Source organism: Pseudophryne corroboree, chromosome 2 (assembly GCF_028390025.1).
Source record: "Pseudophryne corroboree isolate aPseCor3 chromosome 2, aPseCor3.hap2, whole genome shotgun sequence".
Taxonomy (NCBI): domain Eukaryota; kingdom Metazoa; phylum Chordata; class Amphibia; order Anura; family Myobatrachidae; genus Pseudophryne; species Pseudophryne corroboree.
The window spans coordinates 840,223,003-840,246,260 of NC_086445.1; the positions used below are offsets into that span (position 1 = coordinate 840,223,003).

Consider the following 23,258-nt stretch of genomic DNA (forward strand, 5'->3'; position numbering starts at 1 on the left):
GTAGGAAGCAATCTATTAACACAAGAAGCCTCCTGCAGCATTAGCATAATTACACACAGCAGATCTGTGTCACTGAGCTTACTGCAACCATCTCTAAATCAGGCCCATAGTCACGAATACCTCTTTCATACCAAAAATGCAGGGTCTTACCTGGGAATACGGTCCCGGGATCATGCAGGGACATTCCCGGGTAAGACGCCTTGCATACCGCAGTCAGCAGCCCGGCAAATTGCCCAGTTGCTGACGTCAGCGGTGATGTGGCGGGGTCGGCGCTAGAGATCACATGATCTCCAAGCGCCGCCTGTACATAGAGTGAACGGGAGCCTGGGCGCATTGACCCGGCTCCCGTTCCCACCGCACAGTGAGCCAGGTTGAACACGGGTTCAACCCTGGTCAAGAGCAGGGTTGAAATACCGGGTCACTGGACCTGGTATTTCAACCCTGGCACCCTTTCATACCGCACATGAACACGGGTTATGCGCGTTCATGTGCCAATAACCCGTGTTCAGAGGTGCTGGTGTGAAAGGGGTATTACATACATATAAGCCAGAGAATAAAACCAGAAAGTGACGACTGTTCTAATATAAAACACTAGGAAATTGCATTCTACATTTAATATAAAACATAGGTGACTACTGTCACACGAGAAAAAAATAAAAATAAGATTTTACTTACCGATAAATCTATTTCTCGTAGTCCGTAGTGGATGCTGGGACTCCGTAAGGACCATGGGGATATAGCGGCTCCGCAGGAGACAGGGCACAAAATAAAAGCTTAAGGATCAGGTGGTGTGCACTGGCTCCTCCCCCTATGACCCTCCTCCAAGCCTCAGTTAGGATACTGTGCCCGGACGAGCGTACATAATAAGGAAGGATATTGAATCCCGGGTAAGACTCATACCAGCCACACCAATCACACCGTACAACTTGTGATCTGAACCCAGTTAACAGTATGATAAACGCAAAGGAGCCTCTGAAAAGATGGCTCACAACAATAATAACCCGAATTTTTGTAACAATAACTATATACAAGTATTGCAGACAATCCGCACTAGGGATGGGCGCCCAGCATCCACTACGGACTACGAGAAATAGATTTATCGGTAAGTAAAATCTTATTTTCTCTGACGTCCTAGTGGATGCTGGGACTCCGTAAGGACCATGGGGATTATACCAAAGCTCCCAAACGGGCGGGAGAGTGCGGATGACTCTGCAGCACCGAATGAGAGAACTCCAGGTCCTCCTCAGCCAGGGTATCAAATTTGTAGAATTTAGCAAACGTGTTTGCCCCTGACCAAGTAGCTGCTCGGCAAAGTTGTAAAGCCGAGACCCCTCGGGCAGCCGCCCAAGATGAGCCCACCTTCCTTGTGGAATGGGCTTTTACTGATTTTGGCTGTGGCAATCCTGCCACAGAATGTGCAAGCTGAATTGTACTACAAATCCAACGAGCAATCGTCTGCTTAGAAGCAGGAGCACCCAGCTTGTTGGGTGCATACAGGATAAACAGCGAGTCAGATTTTCTGACTCCAGCCGTCCTGGAAACATATATTTTCAAGGCCCTGACAACGTCAAGCAACTTAGAGTCCTCTAAGTCCCTGGTAGCCGCAGGTACCACAATAGGTTGGTTCATGTGAAATGCAGAAACCACCTTAGGTAGAAATTGAGGACGAGTCCTCAATTCCGCCCTGTCAGAATGAAATATCAAGTAAGGGCTTTTATATGATAAAGCCGCCAATTCTGACACACGCCTGGCTGAAGCCAAGGCTAACAGCATCGACACTTTCCATGTGAGATATTTTAAGTCCACAGTGGAAAGTGGTTCAAACCAATGTGACTTTAGAAAACTCAACACCACATTGAGATCCCAAGGTGCCACTGGAGGCACAAAAGGAGGCTGTATGTGCAGCACCCCTTTTACAAATGTCTGAACTTCAGGTACTGAAGCCAGTTCTTTCTGGAAGAAAATCGACAGGGCCGAAATTTGAACCTTAATGGACCCTAATTTTAGGCCCATAGACAGTCCTGTTTGCAGGAAATGAAGGAAACGACCCAGTTGAAATTCCTCTGTAGGGGCCTTCTTGGCCTCACACCACGCAACATATTTACGCCAAATGCGGTGATAATGTTTTGCGGTTACGTCCTTCCTGGCTTTGACCAGAGTAGGGATGACTTCTTCTGGAATGCCTTTTTCCCTCAGGATCCGGCGTTCAACCGCCATGCCGTCAAACGCAGCCGCGGTAAGTCTAGGAACAGACAAGGCCCCTGCAGTAGCAGGTCCTTTCTTAGAGGTAGAGGCCACGGTTCGTCCGTGAGCATCTCTTGAAGTTCCGGGTACCAAGTCCGTCTTGGCCAATCCGGAACCACGAGTATAGTTCTTACTCCTCTCCTTCTTATGATTCTCAGTACTTTTGGTATGAGAGGCAGAGGAGGGAACACATACACTGACTGGTACACCCACGGCGTTACCAGAGCGTCCACTGCTATTGCCTGAGGGTCCCTTGACCTGGCGCAATATCTGTCCAGTTTTTTGTTTAGACGTGACGCCATCATGTCCACCTTTGGTTTTTCCCAACGGTTTACAATCAGGTGGAAGACTTCTGGGTGAAGTCCCCACTCTCCCGGGTGAAGGTCGTGTCTGCTGAGGAAGTCTGCTTCCCAGTTGTCCACTCCCGGAATGAATACTGCTGACAGTGCTATCACATGATTTTCCGCCCAGCGAAGAATCCTTGCAGCTTCTGCCATTGCCCTCCTGCTTCTCGTGCCGCCCTGTCTGTTTACGTGGGCGACTGACGTGATGTTGTCCGATTGGATCAACACCGCCTGACCCTGAAGCAGAGGTTTTGCTTGACTTAGGGCATTGTAAATGGCCCTTAGTTCCAGAATGTTTATATGAAGAGACGTTTCCAAGCTTGACCACAGGCCCTGGAAATTCCTTCCCTGTGTGACTGCTCCCCAGCCTCTCAGGCTGGCATCCGTGGTTACCAGGATCCAATCCTGAATGCCAAATCTGCGGCCCTCTAGTAGATGAGCACTCTGCAGCCACCACAGGAGAGACACCCTTGTCCTTGGCGACAGGGTTATCCGCTGATGCATCTGCAGATGCGATCCGGACCATTTGTCCAGTAGATCCCACTGAAATGTTCTTGCATGGAATCTTCCGAATGGAATCGCTTCGTAAGAAGCCACCATTTTCCCCAGGACCCTCGTGCACTGATGCACTGAGACCTGTCCTGGTTTTAGGAGGTTCCTGACTAGCTCGGATAACTCCCTGGCCTTCTCCTCCGGGAGAAACACCTTCTTCTGGACTGTGTCCAGAATCATTCCTAGGAACAGTAGACGTGTCGTTGGAATCAGCTGCGATTTTGGAATATTTAGAATCCACCCGTGCTGACGTAACACTACCTGAGATAGTGCTACTCCGACTTCTAACTGTTCCCTGGATCTTGCCCTTATCAGGAGATCGTCCAAGTAAGGGATAATTGAAATGCCTTTTCTTCGTAGAAGAATCATCATTTCGGCCATTACCTTGGTAAAGACCCGAGGTGCCGTGGACAATCCAAACGGCAGCGTCTGAAACTGATAATGACAGTTTAGTACTACAAACCTGAGGTACCCTTGGTGAGAAGGGTATATCGGGACGTGGAGATAAGCATCTTTGATGTCCAGAGACACCATATAGTCCCCTTCTTCCAGGTTCGCTATCACTGCTCTGAGTGACTCCATCTTGAATTTGAACCTTTTTATGTAAGTGTTCAAGGATTTCAGATTTAAAATTGGTCTCACCGAGCCGTCCGGCTTCGGTACCACAAACAGCGTGGAATAATACCCCTTTCCTTGTTGCAGGAGGGGTACCTTGATTATCACCTGCTGGGAATACAGCTTGTGAATGGCTTCTAGAACTGCCTCCCTGTCGGAGGGAGACTTTGGTAAAGCAGACTTCAGGAAACGATGAGGGGGAAACGCCTCGAATTCCAGTTTGTACCCCTGCGATACTACCTGTAGAATCCAGGGATCCACTTGCGAGTGAGCCCACTGCGCGTTGAAATTTTTGAGACGGGCCCCCACCATATCTGAGTCTGCTTGTAAAGCCCCAGCGTCATGCTGAAGACTTGGCAGAAGCAGGGGAGGGCTTCTGCTCTTGGGAAGCGGCTGCATGGTGCAGTCTTTTTCCTCTTCCTCTGCCCCGGGGCAGAAAGGAGTGGCCTTTTGCTCGCTTGTACTTATGGGAACGAAAGGACTGAGATTGAAAAGACGGTGTCTTTTTCTGCTGATGTGGAGTGACCTGGGGTAAAAAGGTGGATTTTCCAGCCGTTGCCGTGGCCACCAGGTCCGATAGACCAGCCCCAAATAACTCCTCCCCTTTATACGGCAATACTTCCATGTGCCGTTTGGAATCCGCATCCCCTGACCACTGTCGCGTCCACAACGCTCTTCTGGCAGAGATGGACATAGCACTTACTCTTGATGCCAGGGTGCAAATATCCCTCTGTGCATCACGCATATATAATAATGCATCCTTTAAATGTTCTATAGTTAACAAAATATTGTCCCTATCCAGGGTATCAATATTCTCAGTCAGGGAATCCGACCATGCGACTCCAGCACTGCACATCCAGGCTGAGGCGATTGCTGGTCGCAGTATAACACCAGTATGTGTGTATATACTTTTTAGGATATTTTCCAGCCTTCTATCAGCTGGTTCTTTGAGGGTAGCCGTATCAGGAGACGGTAACGCTACTTGTTTAGATAAACGTGTGAGCGCTTTATCTACCCTAGGGGGTGTTTCCCAACGCGCCCTAACCTCTGGCGGGAAAGGATATAATGCTAATAATTTTTTAGAAATTAGCTGTTTTTTATCGGGAGAAACCCACGCTTTTTCACACACCTCATTTATTTCCTCTGACTCAGGAAAAAATATTGGTAGTTTTTTCTCACCCCACATAATACCCTTCTTTGTGGTACTTGTAGTGTCAGAAAGGTTCAATGCCTCTTTCATTGCCGTGATCATGTAACGTGTGGCCCTACTGGACATTACGTTTGTCTCGTCACCGTCGACACTAGACTCAGTATCTGTGTCAGGGTCTGTGTCGACCCACTGAGGTAACGGGCGTTTTAGCGCCCCTGACGGTGTCTGAGACGCCTGGACAGGCACTAACTGATTTGCCGGCTGTCTCATGTCGTCAACAGTTTTTTGCAAATTGCTGACATTATCACTTAATTGTTTAAATACAATCATCCAGTCAGGTGTCGACTCCCTAGGGGGTGACATCACCAACGCAGGCAACTGCTCCGCCTCCACATAATTTTCCTCCTCATACATGTCGACACACGCGTACCGACACACAGCACACACACACCGGGAATGCTCTGATAGAGGACAGGACCCCACTTAGCCCTTTGGAGAGACAGAGGGAGAGTCTGCCAGCACACACCCAGCGCTATATATATATATACAGGGATAACCTTATATAAGTGTTATTCTTATAGCTGCTGTTAATTATTGTTATTTGCTGCCAACAATGCCCTCCCTTCTCTTTTTTACCCTGATTCTGAAGCAGGACTGCAGGGGAGAGTCAGGGAGCCGTCCTTCCAGCGGAGCTGTGAGGGAAAATGGCGCTTGTGTGCTGAGGAGATAGGCTCCGCCCCTTCACGACGTCCTTATCTCCCGCTTTTTTGTGTAAAATGGCAGGGGATTAAAATACATCCATATAGCCCAGGAGCTATATGTGATGTATTCTGTTTTGCCACCTAAGGTATTCTGTTATATTGCGTCTCAGGGCGCTCCCCCCCCAGCGCCCTGCACCCTCAGTGACCGGAGTGTGAAGTGTGCTGAGAGCAATGGCGCACAGCTGCGGTGCTGTGCGCTACCTTAGTCTGAAGACAGGATGTCTTCTGCCGCCGATTTCACCGGACCTCTTCGTCTCTTCTGGCTCTGTAAGGGGGACGGCGGCGCGGCTCCGGTGACCCATCCAGGCTGAACCTGTGATCGTCCCTCTGGAGCTAGTGTCCAGTAGCCTAAGAAACCCGATCCACTCTGCACTCAGGTGAGTCCGTTTCTTCTCCCCTTAGTCCCACGATGCAGTGAGCCTGTTGCCAGCAGGACTCACTGAAAATAAAAAAAAAACCTAACTAAATTTTTATTCTAAGCAGCTCAGGAGAGCCACCTAGATTGCACCCTTCTCGGCCGGGCACAAAAATCTAACTGAGGCTTGGAGGAGGGTCATAGGGGGAGGAGCCAGTGCACACCACCTGATCCTTAAGCTTTTATTTTGTGCCCTGTCTCCTGCGGAGCCGCTATATCCCCATGGTCCTTACGGAGTCCCAGCATCCACTAGGACGTCAGAGAAAAGACAGTGACGCCTATATTTACAATATAGCTGATAACTAAAACCATGGATACACAGAAAAGTCAAACAAATTCATACTACTTCTTTGCTAAAACGAAGTCATCACATTATCACAAACACAAAACAGGACACTAGGATAAGCATCCTTATATTGCAGTACATATTTGTTACGCATGTATTGTACTTCCGCCCGTATAAACAATGTCCGCGCAAAGGAAACACCAGTCACGCGTTATAATCAAACGCCAGCGAATCACTGCAGAGCTTTGTCGGTGCTCTCTGCGGAAGTGTCCGGCAGGAAACTGACGCCCCGCGAGCAAAGTTCCCGTAATGTTTGAGTTCCGCCTTCTTAATCACATTGCTGCTGGATGTCACGATGATCCCAATCCCACTGGTCGTTGTGGTGCTCGGAGGATGGTGCGCAATTTACCTAGCGGACACTTTTCTGATTGTGAGTCAGCATGGGATAAAAGTCTCCATTCGTTAACCATGTGAAAGCCAGTGCTGTGCAGTAATATGATGGCTGCTGTATGTGCATACAGTACATGGGCACTAGTAATGTGGTTCTGTGGTATATTTCCTATACCCGATAACATGACTGCGATGCTGTGTCTCTGTATCATCCTGTGTTTTCCCTCATAGATACACCACACTGTGATATACTGCCTGACATACACGGATCCGGGATGAATTCCTATGTGTTATTGTTGCTATATATTGGCTAATCTGTGTGCTTCTCTCCAGGTATGGGGTGGATAAGATATTTGCGTTAATGTTGCATTTTGTAGAAAGTTACGTTATAAAGTACAGCCCTTCAATGTGTGCTTCCCAATCAGTTATGAAAATAGATGTCTACAACAGCTTGTAGAAAATGTGGTATTACAGCTACATACAACAATATGTGTAAAGCTACAATTTTAGTACATTTTATAATGGAAGTACATTTATGTTTGGCAATACAGCATAAATATGTACTAAAATATATAGATATTTGTATTAATTAAAATGTTAGGCTAGTAGTTCTATTAGTCTTATTTTCTATTAAAAATAGTGCATGGATGTATATATCTAAAAATATTTAACTTCCTTCCAAAAGAATTAGAAAACAGATATAAAAAATTATTCAGAAGCACACTCTATACTAGGAAGCACTGCTAATCAGAATATAATCAACTCTGTAATCTTATATAGAACAAAACTGAGGTGCTTAGCATTTTATTTGGTCAAGAGTATATGGGCCCACCAACCGCGACCAGGTGACCTCATGTCACCTAACACGAAGGTTCAAGTCCAGGGCACGGGGGCCCCCCTAAGTCAGCACAGGCCAACCGGCTCAAGGCATCACTCTATGGAGAGGTAGAAGAGGAGGTCTGAGAGGGTTGTGTATGTTACCTTTGTGCTCAGGACCTGGAAGTGACAAAACGAGAAGGCAGGAGAGAACTTCCGCCCTTACAGCACCTAAATGTTTTCTTCGTTCTCTGTTCGTTTGGGGTTAAAAAAAAATTCTATGCAGCATTGGACCCTTGAGGGCTCGGTGTCTTGCTCCGTTCCGCTTCGCTTGCCACACTTTACTATTCCAAATAGATTGTGACATGGACCCAGGGGGTTATGGGAAAGGTCCTGTCCACGAAGGTAAACTAAATGCTACCGGTCTGAGAGTGCCTCTGTTAGAGATCGATCCACTACACTATAGGCCATGTGCATTGTTTTGTGGGTGCAGCCCATTCTATCCTCCGCAGTTACTGACCTCCCGGAGTGCAGTTCAGTAAGCAGGGCCAAATGATAATAAAGCCCAAGAAGAGGCATCATTATCTGAGACATGTGCTGTCCTCAATGGTTGAAAGCGGCAGGTATTAATGTTCTGCAAGTTACATTGGGGGTGAGTCAGACCTGATCGCTGGCTGCTAACTTTGCTGTCCTGCGTTCATATAGTCGCCGCCCCCAGGGGGAGTGTAAATTTGCTATGCCAGTGTGCGATCCTATGTACGCCGAGCTGCAAAAATCCACTCTGTGCAGTCTCTGCACAGCCCAGGACTTACTCCTACAGTGCGATCACATCAGGCCGATCGGGGCCGGAGCGGACGCCAGAAAACGCTTGAAAATCTCTGAAAACGCTTGCGCACACCTGCGTTTTTCCGGACACTCCCAGTTAACACTCAGTTGCCACCCACAAATGGCCTCTTCCTGTCAATCACCTTGCGAATGCCTGTCCGAATGAAATTTTCGTACCATCCTGTCGAGGCGATACCCGTTGTTGTCTGAAGTGCATGCGCATTGCGGGGCATATGCATGCGCAGATATGACCTGATCGCCTGCTGTGCGAAAACGCACAGCAGCGATCAGGTCTGAATCAGGCCCATAGTTTCTCAGTTTTGGTCCATGTCCCATGTTACAGATTTATAGGTTGCTGCTCTCTCATTTTTACCACCAAATAATGACATTGCTATGGCTATAAAGGGCCTGATTCAGAGATAGACACAATGTCATTGATGTGTGTAGTGTTGTTTTTCCACAGCGCATGCATCTAAGTTGCACTACGCATGTGCTGCGATGGTGGCTGCAGAGCAGATTGATTCGCAAAGTGATTGACACTAAGAGACCATTTATGGGAGGTAAAGGGAAGACTGTTGTCTCAAATGCAGTTGTCACGACCGTTTCAGGGCTGTGCCATAGCTTGCAACTGCGATCCCATATGCATTAACATTGGCTCTGGTGTCTTACTATCAGTGGCCATGTTGCGCGACCATAGGGTTATTGACAAGGTCAATGTTTGTGTCTTTGTACGCAAGTGGCAGTTCAGAGATGCCTCCATTGTGCATCTCATTACAGATCCTGGTGGCTGCGACATTTGCATATGTGATGGCATCTGCATGCATATCTGAATCAGGCCCTAAATTCCTACTACTCTATTTCGTCCGCTTTGAGAGCCAGCAACAAGTAGAACTTTCACATTTTAATACCTATCTGCATAGCCCATCGTGCTATTTACAAGAAAGCATTGATATAATAAAGTGAACAGAAATTTAATTATTTTGTTTTTATAACCCATACAAAGAACACATGAATGGGACTAGCATTTGGAGGGTGTGCTGGTCCTTGTAGTGCCATTTGGAAGATCTTGGGGTGCCTCCAGGTGCGTTGCCTCTCAATTTAGATATATTCATGTACAGTATGTGCTATTACCATTATCAATATGGCAATCATGTGACCCAGAGTTGGTGCTATTATCACGTAGTGTTGGGGACTGCTAGAACAGAGACTCCTTGGTGTGACCTGGAGGCTTAAACATATCTTTGCAAATGTATGCAATCTGAGATCTCCATTCTGTTATCATGTAGAATTCAAGTCTCATTGCTGATCCTTTGCAGTGTGCTGGTGGAATATTTTTACCTTTTTTTTTTTTTTTTTTTCTTGTCTACTCTAACTCCTTCCTTTAATGCACCTGTGAAGCACCATTAGATTGAAATAGCTGAGTGTGTGCGGCGTGTGCACTGATCGCATAATCGTCCTCTGCTTGGAGCATTTTATCTAATTTGCTGAGTGATCAGCATAGTGTGTACCAATGCGTAATTCTTCTTGTTCAACTTTACAAACATTTCTATACACTGTACACATGGCAAAATGTGTTCACACTAGGCTGTTTTAGCAGGGTGCCGCGCCCTGCCTGATTTTAATGTGGCAAAATGTGCCCTGAAATAATCACGGTGCACTGCTAAAAGAGCCTGCCGTGTGCCGTCCTCACCCACAGCCTCAGTGTCCTGCGGATGGGAAAAGTTTCTGTTTCCGATCACCATCTGGTAAACAGATGCTGTGCGCATGGGCATATAAATTGAGAAGAGAGCTCGGGGGTAAGGCCAGCACTTCCGCAAGTGTTGTGCACACCCGGGAGAGTGACGAATGCCCCCTTTCTTGCCAGCCACACCCCCTTTTCAGCTTCCTGCTCTGCCCCCATTCTGTTGGGAACCCTCTTAAATGAATATATTTGTTTATTCTTTGTTCGCATTACTGTTTACTTTTGAGTATATGAAAAGTGTAATATTGACAGTAGATATTATGCTTTTATTTCTCTTTCTTAGTCATCAAAATCGTACAAGAACACTTATGAACAATGGCTTTCCACACAAGGACTGAGCATCTCGCCATTTCACATCCGCTGGCAAACCACAATTTTCAACCGGTTCTTTTATAAATGGGGACGATGGAAGCCAACTTTCTTGTACATATGGTAAGCAGCCTGAGACCTGAAAAAGAAAATACTTATGTTTTTACCGGATATGGTATATTATGTCGACATGACTATCTACCGTATAATTATGGGTCGTCTCCTTCACCACCATTTTACAGTCTCCCTCTTTCTAATCCTTTCTTCCCCCCCGGGAATGTCTGCTATACTTATGATTGATAGAGAGGAGCTTTAGTAGAGGGCATGTATACTAACGATGTCCGCCTTTTTACGGCCTTTTCCAATTACACATTACCTGTATTGGAAAGTTTACAATTCTCTTTCCTTGCAGCATATAAACTTCTCCATAGTTGCTATATTTGCTTCTCAAGACACTCTCACAGTTTTAGTGGTGCTGCTTTAGTGTCAACGTTCTGCAGATATAGTTGTAAAAAATGTAGTTACAATATAGTAGTATTGAAATATTTCTCTGACGTCCTAGTGGATGCTGGGAACTCCGTAAGGACCATGGGGAATAGCGGCTCCGCAGGAGACTGGGCACAAAAGTAAAAGCTTTAGGACTACCTGGTGTGCACTGGCTCCTCCCCCTATGACCCTCCTCCAAGCCTCAGTTAGATTTTTGTGCCCGAACGAGAAGGGTGCACACTAGGTGGCTCTCCTGAGCTGCTTAGTGAAAAAGTTTAAGTATAGGTTTTTTATTTTCAGTGAGTCCTGCTGGCAACAGGTTCACTGCACCGAGGGACTAAGGGGAGAAGAAGCGAACTCACCTGCGTGCAGAGTGGATTGGGCTTCTTAGGCTACTGGACATTAGCTCCAGAGGGACGATCACAGGCCCAGCCATGGATGGGTCCCAGAGCCGCGCCGCCGGCCCCCTTACAGAGCCAGAAGACAGAAGAGGTCCGGGAAATCGGCGGCAGAAGACGTCCTGTCTTCAATAAGGTAGCGCACAGCACCGCAGCTGTGCGCCATTGCTCTCAGCACACTTCACACTCCGGTCACTGAGGGTGCAGGGCGCTGGGGGGGGGGCGCCCTGAGACGCAATAAAAACACCTTAGATGGCGAAAAATACATCACATATAGCTCCTGGGCTATATGGATGCATTTAACCCCTGCCAGTTTTTCCTTAAAAAAGCGGGAGAAAGGCCGCCGAGAAGGGGGCGGAGCCTATCTCCTCAGCACACAAGCGCCATTTTCCCTCACAGCTCCGCTGGAAGGACGTCTCCCTGACTCTCCCCTGCAGTCCTGCACTACAGAAACAGGGTAAAACAAGAGAGGGGGGGCACTAATTTGGCAGATTAATCAATACAGCAGCTATATAAGGGAAAAACACTTATATAAGGTTATCCCTGTATATATATAGCGCTCTGGTGTGTGCTGGCAAACTCTCCCTCTGTCTCCCCAAAGGGCTAGTGGGGTCCTGTCCTCTATCAGAGCATTCCCTGTGTGTGTGCTGTGTGTCGGTACGTTGTGTCGACATGTATGAGGAGGAAAATGGTATGGAGGCGGAGCAATTGCCTGTAATAGTGATGTCACCCCCTAGGGAGTCGACACCTGACTGGATGGTCTTATGGAAGGAATTACGTGATAGCGTCAGCACTTTACAAAAGACTGTTGACGACATGAGACAGCCGGAAAATCAGTTATTACCTGTCCAGGCGTCTCAAACACCGTCAGGGGCTCTAAAGCGCCCGTTACCTCAGATGGTCGACACAGACCCAGACACGGACACTGACTCCAGTGTCGACGGTGAGGAAACAAACGTGTTTTCCAGTAGGGCCACACGTTACATGATCACGGCAATGAAGGAGGTTTTGAACATTTCTGATACTACAAGTACCACAAAAAAGGGTATTATGTGGGGTGTGAAAAAACTACCCGTAGTTTTTCCTGAATCAGTAAAGGAAAAAGGTGTGTACCTGCGCTGGCTGAATAAGTTAAATTGATAAACTGTCAATAAAAAGACAATAATAATAAATAATAAAAATAGCAATAATAATAATAATGAAAGTGGATGGTTTGTTCTATATAAAAAGGTAACAATTTAATAACATATCACATAAGGCAATTACTAAAAATAAAGGAATTCCTCTTGCCACTAGGTGGCAGTAAAAACTTGGATTAGCTTATCTGGACAGCAATAAATAAATTTCATAGTCTCCAAAGTTAGAATTGTCCATTCCTATAGGCTAGGACAGCCTCCCTCTGTGCATTCACTGTACTCAATATGTATTTACCAGATCCCCTCGTTGGTGAGCATCAGCCTTGGAACAAGTCCTTTGTATAGCTGTAGGGGTGAAGCCAGGTAGAAATAGAGATCCAGTGGTGGGAGATAGGTCCAAATTATGCCAAGGAGGACACGGCTTTTGCGGGCCGCTGTGGAGAACGGGGTCCAGATAGAGCAAATGCACTCAAGTCCAATGAAAGAAAGCTCAACGCGTTTCACTGGTAAGATCCAGCTTCCTCAGGAGCATAAAAACCATCAGCATGGGGTGCTTTATTTATACCCTTACTAATGAGTCCATTAGTGTCACCTGTTTAGGTAATAACTATTTTATAGAAACAAACCATCCAAAATAATATAGAGAACAATCAGATCAAATTATATGTTAAATATCCATTCATTTATTATATTAGAATCAAAAAACAAGTAAAAATAACCCATTAAAACATAAAGAAAAAATAGAAAAATGTCGATCACGTGACACATCTCGTCACGTGATTGGCAGGGAGGTAGTCCCATTGGTCACTAAAATGTCACATGGTTTCGAGCATGTGATTGGGTGCTCGAATTCCCTTCTCCCAAAGTGTGTTCTCCTCTCTAGGGAGACCTAAGGCACTTCCGTCCTCTGTGTGCAGATTGTTTGGACGCGCTCACGTGACGCGCGTCATCGCGTCACGTGACGCGCGTCACCGCGCCACGTGAGCGCAACCAGCTGATAGATTCCCCTTCGGATTGTAGACCCGGAAGTTCAAAGGGTCTTTTTGTGCAGTAGTTGTCTCGTCCCGTGTCTCCCACTCATCGGCTTCCGTATCATGCGGTTGCCATGGAAACCCGCTCTGTATAACAAATCCCCAAGCCCTATATAGTTGATACCGACATGTTTTGGTCAAAAAGATGTACATTGTATATACAATACCAGATCAGAATTTGGTGAGGAATCAATAAAATATTCATCACTAGATAGATAACATTTGTTTAGAAATAAAAAATAATAATAATAATAATAATAATAATAATAATAGTGATAATAAAAAATAAAAATAATAATAAATAAACATAAAAATAGAAATAGACCCAAAATCATTTGCCTATACAGGACATTATGTATCCACATAGAGTTAGATATTTTGCTGTTATTAAAAGGATTGCATATGGGAATGAGATCTGTTATCTCTTTTATGATCTTACTGGTCATTAGTCACAAACGTCATTCTTATCTAAGTATATTACCTTTTAGCATATATCTGATGAGTTGTATTGAGCTGATAGTGAGGGTATCTATATCCATAAGGGTGCTCATATTTGTAGATTAATCTATCTAATGATCTACAAAAATAATATATATCTATAGAGAGCCGATGTTAATATTAATCTTAATCTTAATCGTATAGTGATCCCAATTACAATGATATCATCATTGGTATTGCCTTTAGTGCCATTGACAGTCATAAAAATCATATATATATATATATATAGTTGGAATTTTAGAGACAAATTATACAAGTTATAATTTTGAAGTGGACAAAAGGAGTTCCACATGTTCCTAAATAACCGAGTTTAGTTCAATAGCCTCGTTTAGACCATCTGGGTGTAATGAATTATATTTGAGCATCCAAAAAACTTCCCTACGGCATAGTTGATTGAACCTGTCGCCCCCTCTGTCGGTTGGAGTGACATGCTCCAAACAGACAATGGAAAGACAGGCAGGGTTGCCTTCATGTTTCATTAGATAGTGCCGTGACACACTATGTGTCCCCAGCTTGCGTATTATGTTGCGGCGATGTTCCATAAAACGTGTATGTATCGCTCTCGTGGTCCTGCCTACATAATTTAGGCCACAGCCACCTGTTAGTACATATATCACGTATCTTGAATTGCAATTCATGAAAGATTTCAACATAAATTTCTCAGAGGAACCGGGTATAGAGACATGTGTAGTCTTACGGTCCATATGGTGACACATAGTGCATCTGTTCTTACCACATCTATGAAAGCCTACGGGTTTGGTGGTTAACCAATCTGAACCTTCTCCTCGTCCCTTCGTTAAAGTAGATCTAAAGTGGCTGGGTGCCAGAATGGTTTTTAGGGCCCTATTTTTCTTATAAACGATCGTTTATAAGAAAAATAGGGCCCTAAAAACCATTCTGGCACCCAGCCACTTTAGATCTACTTTAACGAAGGGACGAGGAGAAGGTTCAGATTGGTTAACCACCAAACCCGTAGGCTTTCATAGATGTGGTAAGAACAGATGCACTATGTGTCACCATATGGACCGTAAGACTACACATGTCTCTATACCCGGTTCCTCTGAGAAATTTATGTTGAAATCTTTCATGAATTGCAATTCAAGATACGTGATATATGTACTAACATGTGGCTGTGGCCTAAATTATGTAGGCAGGACCACGAGAGCGATACATACACGTTTTATGGAACATCGCCGCAACATAATACGCAAGCTGGGGACACATAGTGTGTCACGGCACTATCTAATGAAACATGAAGGCAACCCTGCCTGTCTTTCCATTGTCTGTTTGGAGCATGTCACTCCAACCGACAGAGGGGGCGACAGGTTCAATCAACTATGCCGTAGGGAAGTTTTTTGGATGCTCAAATATAATTCATTACACCCAGATGGTCTAAACGAGGCTATTGAACTAAACTCGGTTATTTAGGAACATGTGGAACTCCTTTTGTCCACTTCAAAATTATAACTTGTATAATTTGTCTCTAAAATTCCAACTATATATATATATATATATGATTTTTATGACTGTCAATGGCACTAAAGGCAATACCAATGATGATATCATTGTAATTGGGATCACTATACGATTAAGATTAAGATTAATATTAACATCGGCTCTCTATAGATATATATTATTTTTGTAGATCATTAGATAGATTAATCTACAAATATGAGCACCCTTATGGATATAGATACCCTCACTATCAGCTCAATACAACTCATCAGATATATGCTAAAAGGTAATATACTTAGATAAGAATGACGTTTGTGACTAATGACCAGTAAGATCATAAAAGAGATAACAGATCTCATTCCCATATGCAATCCTTTTAATAACAGCAAAATATCTAACTCTATGTGGATACATAATGTCCTGTATAGGCAAATGATTTTGGGTCTATTTCTATTTTTATGTTTATTTATTATTATTTTTATTTTTTATTATCACTATTATTATTATTATTATTATTATTATTATTATTATTTTTTATTTCTAAACAAATGTTATCTATCTAGTGATGAATATTTTATTGATTCCTCACCAAATTCTGATCTGGTATTGTATATACAATGTACATCTTTTTGACCAAAACATGTCGGTATCAACTATATAGGGCTTGGGGATTTGTTATACAGAGCGGGTTTCCATGGCAACCGCATGATACGGAAGCCGATGAGTGGGAGACACGGGACGAGACAACTACTGCACAAAAAGACCCTTTGAACTTCCGGGTCTACAATCCGAAGGGGAATCTATCAGCTGGTTGCGCTCACGTGGCGCGGTGACGCGCGTCACGTGAGCGCGTCCAAACAATCTGCACACAGAGGACGGAAGTGCCTTAGGTCTCCCTAGAGAGGAGAACACACTTTGGGAGAAGGGAATTCGAGCACCCAATCACATGCTCGAAACCATGTGACATTTTAGTGACCAATGGGACTACCTCCCTGCCGATCACGTGACGAGATGTGTCACGTGATCGACATTTTTCTATTTTTTCTTTATGTTTTAATGGGTTATTTTTACTAGTTTTTTTATTCTAATATAATAAATGAATGGATATTTAACATATAATTTGATCTGATTGTTCTCTATATTATTTTGGATGGTTTGTTTCTATAAAATAGTTATTACCTAAACAGGTGACACTAATGGACTCATTAGTAAGGGTATAAATAAAGCACCCCATGCTGATGGTTTTTATGCTCCTGAGGAAGCTGGATCTTACCAGTGAAACGCGTTGAGCTTTCTTTCATTGGACTTGAGTGCATTTGCTCTATCTGGACCCCGTTCTCCACAGCGGCCCGCAAAAGCCGTGTCCTCCTTGGCATAATTTGGACCTATCTCCCACCACTGGATCTCTATTTCTACCTGGCTTCACCCCTACAGCTATACAAAGGACTTGTTCCAAGGCTGATGCTCACCAACGAGGGGATCTGGTAAATACATATTGAGTACAGTGAATGCACAGAGGGAGGCTGTCCTAGCCTATAGGAATGGACAATTCTAACTTTGGAGACTATGAAATTTATTTATTGCTGTCCAGATAAGCTAATCCAAGTTTTTACTGCCACCTAGTGGCAAGAGGAATTCCTTTATTTTTAGTAATTGCCTTATGTGATATGTTATTAAATTGTTACCTTTTTATATAGAACAAACCATCCACTTTCATTATTATTATTATTGCTATTTTTATTATTTATTATTATTGTCTTTTTATTTACAGTTTATCAATTTAACTTATTCAGCCAGCGCAGGTACACACCTTTTTCCTTTACTGTTTAGTCTTGAGGAACTGACCTTCCTCCTACCTGCTGCTGTTGGCCGCGCACTTGTATATTTCCTATTTTTCCTGAATCAGATGAATTAAATGAGGTGTGTGATGAAGCGTGGGTTTCCCCCGATAAAAAACTGCTAATTTCTAAAAAATTATTGGCATTGTACCCTTTCCCGCCAGAGGTTAGGGCGCGTTGGGAAACACCCCCTAGGGTAGATAAGGCGCTCACACGCTTATCAAAACAAGTGGCGTTACCGTCTCCTGATACGGCCGCCCTCAAGGAGCCAGCTGATAGGAAGCTGGAAAATATCCTAAAAAGTATATACACACATACTGGTGTTATACTGCGACCAGCAATCGCCTCAGCCTGGATGTGCAGTGCTGGGGTGGCTTGGTCGGATTCCCTGACTGAAAATATTGATACCCTTGACAGGGACAGTATATTATTGACTATAGAGCATTTAAAGGATGCATTTCTATATATGCGAGATGCACAGAGGGATATTTGCACTCTGGCATCAAGAGTAAGTGCGCTGTCCATTTCTGCCAGAAGAGGGTTATGGACGCGGCAGTGGTCAGGTGATGCGGATTCCAAACGGCATATGGAAGTATTGCCGTATAAAGGGGAGGAGTTATTTGGGGTCGGTCTATCGGACCTGGTGGCCACGGCAACGGCTGGGAAATCCACCTTTTTACCCCAAGTCACCTCTCAGCAGAAAAAGACACCGTCTTTTCAGGCTCAGTCCTTTCGTCCCCATAAGGGCAAGCGGGCAAAAGGCCACTCATATCTGCCCAGGGGCAGAGGAAGGGGAAAAAGACTGCAGCAGGCAGCCTCTTCCCAGGAACAGAAGCCCTCCCCCGCTTCTGCCAAGTCCTCAGCATGACGCTGGGGCCTTACAAGCGGACTCAGGTACGGTGGGGGGTCGTCTCAAGAATTTCAGCGCGCAGTGGGCTCACTTGCAAGTGGACCCCTGGATCCTGCAGGTAGTATCTCAGGGGTACAAATTGGAATTCGAGACGTCTCCCCCTCGCCGGTTCCTGAAGTCTGCTTTACCAACGTCTCCCTCCGACAGGGAGGCGGTATTGGAAGCCATTCACAAGCTGTATTCCCAGCAGGTGATAATCAAGGTACCCCTCCTACAACAGGGAAAGGGGTATTATTCCACGCTGTTTGTGGTACCGAAGCCGGACGGCTCGGTGAGCAGTATTTTAAATCTGAAATCCTTGAACACTTACATACAAAGGTTCAAATTCAAGATGGAGTCACTCAGAGCAGTGATAGCGAACCTGGAAGAAGGGGACTATATGGTGTCTCTGGACATCAAGGATGCTTACCTCCATGTCCCAATTTGCCCTTCTCACCAAGGGTACCTCAGGTTTGTGGTACAGAACTGTCACTATCAGTTTCAGACGCTGCCGTTTGGATTGTCCACGGCACCCCGGGTCTTTACCAAGGTAATGGCCGAAATGATGATTCTTCTTCGAAGAAAAGGCGTCTTAATTATCCCTTACTTGGACGATCTCCTGATAAGGGCAAGGTCCAGGGAACAGTTAGAGGTCGGAGTAGCACTATCTCAAGTAGTACTACGACAGCACGGGTGGATTCTAAATATTCCAAAATCGCAGCTGATTCCGACGACACGTCTGCTGTTCCTAGGGATGATTCTGGACACAGTCCAGAAAAAGGTGTTTCTCCCGGAGGAGGAAGCCAGGGAGTTATCCGAGCTAGTCAGGAACCTCCTAAAACCAGGCCAAGTGTCAGTGCATCAATGCACAAGGGTCCTGGGAAAAATGGTGGCTTCTTACGAAGCGATTCCATTCGGCAGATTCCACGCAAGAACTTTTCAGTGGGATCTGCTGGACAAATGGTCCGGATCGCATCTTCAGATGCATCAGCGGATAACCCTGTCTCCAAGGACAAGGGTGTCTCTCCTGTGGTGGTTGCAGAGTGCTCATCTTCTAGAGGGCCGCAGATTCGGCATTCAGGACTGGGTCCTGGTGACCACGGATGCCAGCCTGAGAGGCTGGGGAGCAGTCACACAGGGAAGAAATTTCCAGGGCTTGTGGTCAAGCATGGAAACGTCATTTCACATAAATATCCTGGAACTAAGGGCCATTTACAATGCCCTAAGTCAAGCAAGGCCTCTGCTTCAGGGCCAGCCGGTGTTGATCCAGTCGGACAACATCACGGCAGTCGCCCACGTAAACAGACAGGGCGGCACAAGAAGCAGGAGGGCAATGGCAGAAGTTGCAAGGATTCTTCGCTGGGCGGAAAATCATGTGATAGCACTGTCAGCAGTGTTCATTCTGGGAGTGGACAACTGGGAAGCAGACTTCCTCAGCAGACACGATCTCCACCCGGGGGAGTGGGGACTTCACCCAGAAGTCTTCCACATGATTGTGAACCGTTGGGAAAAACCAAAGGTGGACATGATGGCGTCCCGCCTCAACAAAAAACTAGACAGATATTGCGCCAGGTCAAGGGACCCTCAGGCAATAGCTGTGGACGCTCTGGTAACACCGTGGGTGTACCAGTCAGTGTATGTGTTCCCTCCTCTGCCTCTCATACCCAAGGTACTGAGAATCATAAGAAGGAGAGGAGTAAGGACTATACTCGTGGCTCCGGATTGGCCAAGAAGGACTTGGTACCCGGAACTTCAAGAGATGCTCACGGAGGACCCGTGGCCTCTACCTCTAAGAAAGGACCTGCTCCAGCAGGGACCCTGTCTGTTCCAAGACTTACCGCGGCTGCGTTTGACGGCATGGCGGTTGAACGCCGGATCCTGAAGGAAAAAGGCATTCCGGATGAAGTCATCCCTACCCTGATCAAAGCCAGGAAGGATGTAACCGTGCAACATTATCACCGTATTTGGCATAAATATGTTGCGTGGTGTGAGGCCAGGAAGGCCCCTACAGAGGAATTTCAACTGGGTCGTTTCCTGCATTTCCTGCAAACAGGACTGTCTATGGGCCTAAAATTAGGGTCCATTAAGGTTCAAATTTCGGCCCTGTCGATTTTCTTCCAGAAAGAACTGGCTTCAGTTCCTGAAGTTCAGACGTTTGTCAAGGGGGTACTGCATATACAGCCTCCTTTTGTGCCTCCAGTGGCACCTTGGGATCTCAATGTAGTTTTGGGGTTCCTAAAATCACATTGGTTTGAACCACTCACCACTGTGGACTTAAAATATCTCACATGGAAAGTGGTAATGCTGTTAGCCCTGGCTTCAGCCAGGCGTGTCTCAGAATTGACGGCTTTATCCTATAAAAGCCCTTACCTAATTTTTCATACGGACAGGGCAGAATTGAGGACTCGTCCTCAATTTCTCCCTAAGGTGGTTTCAGTGTTTCACTTGAACCAGCCTATTGTGGTACCTGCGGCTACTAGGGACTTGGAGGACTCCAAGTTGCTGGACGTAGTCAGGGCCCTGAAAATATATGTTTCCAGGACGGCTGGAGTCAGAAAATCTGACTCGCTGTTTATCCTGTATGCACCCAACAAGCTGGGTGCTCCTGCTTCTAAGCAGACTATTGCTCGTTGGATTTGTAGTACAATTCAGCTTGCACATTCTGTGGCAGGCCTGCCACAGCCAAAATCTGTAAAAGCCCATTCCACAAGGAAAGTGGGCTCATCTTGGGCGGCTGCCCGAGGGGTCTCGGCTTTACAACTTTGCCGAGCAGCTACTTGGTCAGGGGCAAACACGTTTGCTAAATTCTACAAATTTGATACCCTGGCTGAGGAGGACCTGGAGTTCTCTCATTCGGTGCTGCAGAGTCATCCGCACTCTCCCGCCCGTTTGGGAGCTTTGGTATAATCCCCATGGTCCTTACGGAGTTCCCAGCATCCACTAGGACGTCAGAGAAAATAAGAATTTACTTACCGATAATTCTATTTCTCGTAGTCCGTAGTGGATGCTGGGCGCCCATCCCAAGTGCGGATTGTCTGCAATACTTGTACATAGTTATTGTTACAAAAATCGGGTTGTTATTGTTGTGAGCCATCTTTTCAGAGGCTCCTCTGTTATCATGCTGTTAACTGGGTTCAGATCACAGGTTGTACGGTGTGATTGGTGTGGCTGGTATGAGTCTTACCCGGGATTCAAAATCCTTCCTTATTGTGTACGCTCGTCCGGGCACAGTATCCTAACTGAGGCTTGGAGGAGGGTCATAGGGGGAGGAGCCAGTGCACACCAGGTAGTCCTAAAGCTTTTACTTTTGTGCCCAGTCTCCTGCGGAGCCGCTATTCCCCATGGTCCTTACGGAGTTCCCAGCATCCACTACGGACTACGAGAAATAGAATTATCGGTAAGTAAATTCTTATTTTTGACATGAAGCTACTTTATTATGCCGTATTTTAATAAATGCCCCTAAGCTGCAGCCTGATTGACAGGCAATGACTATGTGGGGGAATGGCTTGGGTGGCATCAGTGAGCATTTTACAAAACCTAAGGCATTTGTTGACCCCATTTTGTAGGTGTGCCAGTGCCAGTGTTTGCCTCTTCTGACGCAGATTTCCTGGTGCCGGCAGTGTGAAATCACGGCCATCCTATGTAACCTGAGGGTTTCTCAGATGACCAATATTCATGCAGAGTGAGTCGATGCTGCGTCTTCAGATGCCACAGTAGATCATGGAATCTGGCAGGAGGCATCTACACATGACGCCTCCTGCAGCTTTAGCATATTTTCTCTTATGTCCTAGATGATGCTGGGGTTCACAGTACCATGGGGTATAGATGGGTCCACTAGGAGCCACTGGCACTTTAGAAGAGTTTGAGAGTGTGGGCTGGCTCCTCCCTCTATGCCCCTCCTACCAGACACAGTTTAGAAAATGTGCTCAGAGGAGCCGGTCACAGCTAGGAAAGCTCCTAGAGCTTCTTTAGTTTTATTTTTTTCTAAGAGTTAGTTTAGGCACAGGGAAGCTGCTGGCAACAGCCTCCCTGTTTCGTGGGACTAAGGGGTGGAGTAGTGTCCGCCCTGAGGGGTCTCAGCCACTATCTCCGCTGACAGGACACTGAGCTCCTGAGGGTGCTGATCGTTAGCCGCTCCTGGCGACCGCTCACTCCCGCAGCATGCCGCCACCCCCTTACAGAGCCAGAAGACTTCGGTGGCGAGTGAGTCACCGGCCCCCCTGGCAAGCGGGGAGCTGATGTGAAGATGGCGGCAACAGGGTAGGGAGCGCAGTACAAACTGCGCTCCGGGGCTCAGTGGTACATAGTGCGGCGCTGTGAGGGGCGCCCTGAGCCAGCGCCTATACTCTACACTGGCCAGCAAGCCTGTCAGGGTCCCCAGACCACTGCCAGTAGACATTCTCAGGCCAGTATAATAAAATGAAGAGCGGGAAGCAGCGCCATGTTCGGAGGGCAGAGCTTCTCCTCAGAGCGGACCCAGCAGCGTTCAGCGCCATTTCCTGCCTGCAGTTCTGTACAACAGACGCTGACAGGGAGAGCTGTCCCTCCAAGCAACTTCAGCTATCCTGTGCGGTAGAAGGGGCGGGAGGCTGTGTAAAGTCTGTGTAGTCTATTAAGTTACATAGACAGCGCTGGTAGTTTTATTAGTTCTGCCTCAGAAAGCGCTGTGTGTGGGTTGGCTCCAATCTTTGTGTCTCTCTGTGGCATACTTGGGGGGGAAACTGTGTCTGACATTTCCCTGTGGGTGTGGGTGTTTAATATCTCCCATAGCCATGTGTAGGGACTCTCTGTCATATGCTGCAGAAGATGTTTCCTCTCAGGCGGGATCCATTCCATGTAGACAGGATTGTAATGCTTTGTCTCGGATCCCTATTGTTGAGCCTTAGTGGTTAACTTCTATCAAAGGAATGATCTCTAAGATCTCTACTAGGGTAGCTAATACTGAGACTGAAACTCAGGTGTTGAAGAAATCTATGGCAGTTTGGTCAGGCTCTGTCCCTATTCCTGCAAAATCCCCTAGCATGTTCCTACAGATACGTGCACTTGCCCAAATTATGCAAGATGACACAGATACCGATT

At 46.1% G+C, this 23,258-nt stretch overlaps 1 protein-coding gene and 2 long non-coding RNA genes across 5 annotated transcripts in view; 1 reads left to right on the forward strand and 2 right to left on the reverse strand.

Annotated features, from left to right (window-relative positions):
* Positions 1-6,595, reverse strand: part of LOC135049839 (uncharacterized) — a 63,328-nt gene extending 56,733 nt beyond the window's left edge. Inside the window, exon 1 of the long non-coding RNA XR_010241490.1 lies at positions 6,507-6,595. This is a non-coding gene — a long non-coding RNA (uncharacterized LOC135049839). The remainder of the gene's footprint in view (positions 1-6,506) is intronic.
* MBTPS2 (membrane bound transcription factor peptidase, site 2) overlaps positions 1-23,258 on the forward strand; it is a 354,709-nt gene that overhangs the window by 94,717 nt on the left and 236,734 nt on the right. The window contains exons 1-2 of one of the 3 annotated variants that reach the window (XM_063955765.1): positions 6,589-6,797; positions 10,423-10,571. In XM_063955765.1, coding sequence (XP_063811835.1) covers positions 6,723-6,797; positions 10,423-10,571 — 224 coding nt within the window. In that variant the 5' untranslated portion in view covers positions 6,589-6,722. Of the gene's footprint in view, positions 1-6,588; positions 6,798-6,861; positions 7,091-10,422; positions 10,572-23,258 lie in introns of those variants that run through there. The other 2 variants (XM_063955766.1, XM_063955767.1) reach the window with 2 other exon arrangements.
* Positions 10,385-23,258, reverse strand: part of LOC135049838 (uncharacterized) — a 46,173-nt gene continuing 33,299 nt past the window's right edge. Inside the window, exon 2 of the long non-coding RNA XR_010241489.1 lies at positions 10,385-10,587. This is a non-coding gene — a long non-coding RNA (uncharacterized LOC135049838). The remainder of the gene's footprint in view (positions 10,588-23,258) is intronic.